Source organism: Bremia lactucae, linkage group LG6, assembly GCF_004359215.1.
Source record: "Bremia lactucae strain SF5 linkage group LG6, whole genome shotgun sequence".
In the NCBI taxonomy this organism is placed as follows: domain Eukaryota; phylum Oomycota; class Peronosporomycetes; order Peronosporales; family Peronosporaceae; genus Bremia; species Bremia lactucae.
In genome coordinates, this window is record NC_090615.1 from 5758942 (window position 1) to 5764838 (window position 5897).

General features: G+C 47.9%; 2 protein-coding genes across 2 annotated transcripts; one reads left to right on the forward strand and one right to left on the reverse strand.

Moving 5' to 3' along the window:
- Positions 1-366: 366 nt before the first annotated feature.
- CCR75_009745 (uncharacterized protein) lies at positions 367-5067 on the forward strand (the record flags this gene model as incomplete). Its single annotated transcript, XM_067967784.1, has 1 exon — positions 367-5067. The coding sequence occupies one exon, from the start codon at positions 367-369 to the stop codon at positions 5065-5067; it is 4701 nt and encodes a 1566-aa protein (XP_067818583.1).
- Positions 5068-5229: 162 nt separating this feature from the next.
- CCR75_009744 (uncharacterized protein) lies at positions 5230-5883 on the reverse strand (the record flags this gene model as incomplete). The annotated part of the gene is made up of 1 exon (XM_067967783.1): positions 5230-5883. One exon carries the CDS (start codon positions 5881-5883, stop codon positions 5230-5232), a length of 654 nt encoding a protein of 217 aa, XP_067818584.1.
- Between the last annotated feature and the right edge of the window lie 14 nt (positions 5884-5897).

A 5897-nucleotide genomic window follows, 5' to 3' on the forward strand; every position in this document is an offset into this window, starting at 1 on the left:
AAACTCGTTCTTTTGGTACGTAATCGCTTGCTGCAGAGCTACTTGTCAGAAAAGAAGCCACCACATGCTCCAGCACTTCCGTTTTCGGGGTGTCGCTCGCCCCACAGATTTCTACAACTTGTCGTGGCTTATAACCAGCAATTTTTTCATCGTTACGTGTGGTAGCCGCGTCAATAAAGTCTAGACCCGTCAGAAAGCTACTAGTTGGTCGCCGTGCAAACAACTCCAGTGCCGTTTCATCAAATTTAAGGCGCTGCATGAGCTATGCAAATGTAGCCATATCTGAATTATGTCGCAAAAAAAGCATTCATTCCTTATAGCAACATTCCGCTTCGCGCAACCTTTTTGTCAGTTAACAATAACGGGATGGAACTAGCTTCCATGCTGCACGATGGCGCTCTTCAGAGCCCCAAACTCCCAACAGATGTGCCTGCATCCTCTAATGACGAAACTTCGTCTCTGTACAAGACATCAGCGTCTTCGCCGGCCCTAGACGATGCATCCTCGCCGCAAAAGAAGGCGCATACCGAGTCCATCAACTTTGCTGCTCTGTACAAGCGATCTTCGCGTGGTGGAGACGTAATAGCAACGTTACGCGCATTAGAAAAGGAGTTGAAAGAAATTTCAATTCGACACCGAGCGCAGCAGCAACAAAAAAGCTCGGTATCGGATGTGACTGTATTAAGATACGCCCCCGATCAGCAACAGCAGCTTTTGACAACACAGGAGGCTGGAGGTGCTGAGAACGCAGCTGGCAAGGAACAGACCATACAGCCGCAACCTCCACGAGCTGCTGAGGCGAAAGGAAAGCCCATGCGGCGCTTTTTAGCTTCGTCTGAGACGCCATTTGCCATAATGGCGGCCACGACGGAACGACGTAATGGACTCATTGACATGGAAGAGGAGAGTGATGCACAGTACCACAAAGTGCAACAATTGTCGTGGGAAGACGATATCATATGGGGCATTGATTTCAATACAGCTGCGAAGCAGGACATGGAGAAAAAAGGCGAGAGTGGTGTGGAGATGGAAGACTCTGTGGGTCGAATTACTGTCGTGCAAGAACCAACACCAAACCGCGTTGCAACAAACGCTATGAGTGGAAATAAACGAGCTGTAAAGAGTGAAATAAGACTGCCAACACAAGGGCAATTGCGTGTGGCAGAAGCACCGCAAGCTACGGCTTCGAATCCAGTAAGTTTGGCGAGTTTTGACATGACCAAGCCTAGAAACTATCGCTGGGAGCTTGAGGATGTGTCAATTCGGAAACATAAGGTAGAAAGTGTGGAAGAGAAAGTGCCAGAGACGCTCTTGTGTCCGCTAAACAAGGAGCTACTGAATGACTCGTGGGTGGCTGCGATTGGATGGAAATCGACACAAGACATGCCGGAGAGTAAATTGGTCTTGGATGATAACGACGCGTCGCTTATCTACTCTGTCTCGGAGATGGAAGATGTACGTCCGACTTTGCGTATTCCGGAACGAAAACTAGGAGCGGCAGAGCAGCGTCTGGCGCAGCTAGACAAGCAACGTATTGAAAAGAAACAACGAATTGATGAAGTGATGGGCAATCTTGAATTTGGGGAAGAGACTGCTGAAGGCCGACTTGGGACCGAAGGAAGTGGCAAAAAGTCAAAGGATACGCGTGTGGTCAAGAACATTGGGTACGTGCACCATTCACTGCCAGCCATGAAGCTTTCGCTTACAAAACCTGAACTACCAAAGACGAAATTGCGCGATTTTCACCGACCTCGTGGGAGATTTAAAATTAATGAACGGATGGAGTTTTTTCCACCACCACCGGGCGCAGCCAAACTAGCGCCTCAGGAAGAAAGTGCGATGGTGACACAAATAAAGAAAAGCTCGGATTTGAACCCAACCGCTGGTGGCAAGTTGATACTTATTGAATACACTGAACAGCATCCTCCAATGCTGTCAAATCCAGGAATGGCGTCTCGAATTCTTCACTATTGGCGACCCCCGGAAGACAATTCGACAGGATTGGGGATCTTAGGAAAGAAGAAGATCCGCAAGTCACGTCCGAAACCACCTGATATGAAAATGGGCCAAGTCATTACGCTGGGTGATCACGATGAGTCCCCATTTGTCGGGGATATCCCACCAGGACGCGTTGTAACGTCACTCAATTCAAAGCTGTATAAGGTGCCAATATTTCCTCATAAGCCGGCGGTGCCATTTGCTGCAAGCTCAGACGCGCGAGAACGCAATACTTCGGATATCTTTCTCATGTGTCGCTCGATCACAAAGGGCAAAAAGGGCGTCACAGCTGATAAGTCGGGTGGACTGGGAGTACCCAAGACAACTGTGTACATTATGGAATTGCCAGAGGTGTTTGTCGCCGGTCAAATTGAGCCTCAAATCGAAGTCCCGGCGCCTAATTCTCGTAGTGCGAATGAATTTATCCGGCCGTACATGTCGTTTCATATTCTACGGCTGTTTAAGAAAGCGAGCGACGGGGAGCGATTAAAGATTGAGGATATTGCACGTGCGTTTCCGAATCAGTCAGGAACTGCCATTCGCAAGCGGATGAAAGAGGTTGCTACATTCGAGCGTGGTGGCAATGATTCTGGATGGTGGAAGAAAAAACCAACTTCGCAACTGCAAAGTGAGGAAGAGATTCGTGCTAGCATTCCACCAGAAAGCGTGTGTCTCTATGAAAGCATGATGTCGGGTCACAGACGGCTGCTGGATATCGGCCTTACCAAGCTCTTTACACCTTCTGGTGTGAATGGTGCAATTAATCATTTAATTCGACGTTTAGAATTGCGTAAGAATGCCTTGTCCACACGTCTTGTGGCACTGAATCTCGAACGGCGCGCACGGGAGAAAGCTCAAGCAGAACTTTGGAAGATGGATCCTGTGGTGCGCAAGCTTGAAAAAGATATACAAGTTGCTCGGTATATTAATGAGCAGCTGCAGCTCACACCGTGGAATTTGACAAATAATTACGTGGAATGCCACTTACAAGGCAAAGGTTCTGGAATGCTGCAACTTGGTGGGATTGGTGACCCCACAGGACGTGGTGAAGGCTTCAGCTTTGTGCGTGTGCCACAGTCTCGTGCAAAGAAGAAAGACGGCGAGGAAGATGTCGCTCCAACAGCCGAGAGCAAAATCAGTGCCGAGACTGCAGCTGTGCAAAAGGCTGTAGCGGCGGTCACGGGTACGACTGCCGACTTGCGCAAGCTGAAAATGAAAGAAGCGGGTGATGTGTTGCGGAATCTGGGGCTCGCGGATGCAGATATTAAAAAGCTACGTCGGTGGGATCGAATTCATATGGTGCGTGAATTAAGTAGTCGTGCCACAGCCCACGGTGTTGCTGGTAGTTTGAGCAAATTTGCCCGTGGCGCACGTAAGTCGCTTTCAGCTCAACAACAAGAGTACCGCAAGAAATGTGACGTGATCTATGAGCGTCAAATGGACGTGCTAAGTTCCACAAAGACGACGTTCTCATCGGATGAAGAGTCAGATGGCGATGACGAGTTGGACGAACTGGGAGCGGATGTCGAGGCCGACATTTTAGGTGGTACAGATACGAAACGCGGTCCAAAGAATTTATTTCGAAGTGGAGGTGGAGGTCTGAATCGGTCCAAGGAAGTGCTTGCTGAACGGGAAGATGCGGTGGAATTACGTCGACTGATGGAGGAAATGAACGAGGACACGGGTTTGAATGCTAATGGCAAACCGACAAGTGCTGTTCGTCGTCCAGATGTCGACACGAATGGCTTGCGCAATCAGCTTCGGGCTAGTGGGATCAAAGAAGGTGGCACTGGTGTCAGTGGCATTTCTTCTGTATCAGCATTTGGCGCTCGCTCGAATGCAATCTCTCGCGGAGGCTCAGCGCTGTCATCTGCATTGGCAACGCCTACTGGCCAATTGTCGCGAGTGTCTTCACCCACTCGTGGGAATCGCACACCAGTCCCGTCAGAGCCATCCAGTGCGTCAAAGAAGATTCCTGGACGTAAAGTCGTGAAACGAGTTGTTCGTACGATTGAAGAAGATGGTAGTGAGACGGTTCGGATTCATTTCATCGTCGATGATAAACAAGTCGCTCGATATCGTGCAATGCAGCAGCGCAAGGATCGTCAGCAGAAAGCGGATGAACGGAATTTGCTTCGCAAACGCAAGCGCATGCTAGCATTAGAAGATGATGGTTCAGGTCAGAGTTTGCTTGATAAGGCAAAGAGACGCAAACAATTACAAGAAGAATTGAAACAACTGGCCAAGACAGAAGCGCAGAATCGAGGATACCAAGAAATGTTGAAAAAGGGCGAGGCTGGTGATGGCGTTGATGGCGACGAGGTGGATGATGGGACTGGCAAGAATGTTATTCGCTGTACTCAATGCCTCCAGGTAGGCCACATGCGTACAAATCGCAGCTGTCCATTGTACATGGCGGACGAAGCTCGTTCAAAAAAGTTGGGGCCGTATTTTGAAACTCAAGCGGGTAGTGCACTTGCCGAACCATTGAAAATGAACAAGTCTTCGTCGATACTTAGTGGTGGTGACTCGAGTACGAAGATTACTGTGAACCTCGCGGAGCTACGGGAAGGTGCACGTAAACACAACGCTGAAAAGAAGCGCAAACGGGAAATGGAGTTGCGGGAACAAGCCGAGCTGTATAAGAGGCCGTATGCAAAAGGAGCTGTCAAGTTAAGTCGCTCCCGGATGCCCGTTGAGCATTTAAATCATGCACTTGATATGATTGTTCAGCGGCTGCTTGAAATGCCCGAGAGTGAAATCTTTCGTGCACCCGTGGATGCAACTGCCGTTCATAATTACTACCAGATTGTAAAGCAGCCGATGGATTTGAGCACGATTCAAAGCAAGATTGAGGCCAAGGAATACGACTCGATGCGCGAGTTTGTGAAAGATTTAGAACTGATTGTGAACAACTCACGCATTTTTAATGGTGAACCAACCAAGTCGGTTATCACAGCCAATGCTCAAAAGGTATTGCGTCGTGCCCAGGATGAGATGGCGGTACTTAACGCAGATGGCGGAATGACTCCAACTACCCCCCACCGCAGCAACAATAGCCCTGCATAAGGTAATAAATAACTCCTAGCCGTATGTGTTTAAATCACATGTGAATTGAATTTGACAGATTAATGTTTTCTTAAGTAAGAAACATCAAGCTACTGAAGTAAGAAATGGTTACTAGTTTACAAAAAAGAAATTGCGTGTGAAATTAGAACTTGCTGTGTTTAATTACAATAATTTTATTAATTCCCGGCGATGCAAATTAATTCTGTACTCCCAAGACTGCTGTTGCGCGTAACTTGACAGATAGAGTACATAAACTTTTCCTTTGGCATACAACTTTAACGAAAAGAATTGACTGTTCAATTTCGCATTCGACTTGATAAACTGAAGAGTCGACAAATCCAAACTAGTCAGAAGCTTCGCTGTCGTATTATCAAATAAATGAAAAGCCGTGTCCGTGAGCATTCCCCAGCGAATCACCATTGTTTTCCGGGACGGAGATGCACTTGCGGGTTTCTGAGGCGTCCGCGGTGCAGGAGAAGAGAGCAATTTATTACTTGAACCACTTCTAGACCAATAAGAATACGCTCGTCTCGTGCGTGTCGGAAGAATCGGCGCCATAAGAAACTGACCGGATTTGCATGGCATTTGAGACGACAGCGGTGTAATTTCAAGCTCCACCGTTCCTTGGACAAAGCGATGTAGCCCTATAATAGACTCATCGACTGGAAACTTCCACTTTCCTAACGGGACACTAAACGTCCTTTTTGATTCCCATCCATAATCCAATGCTACAACTGCTTGTCCTAAAAATCGCAACTTTCCGGTACTTGTGACCCCAATTAACGTAATAATAATGTCGCATTTGCTAGAGAGCATTGGCACCAAGAATT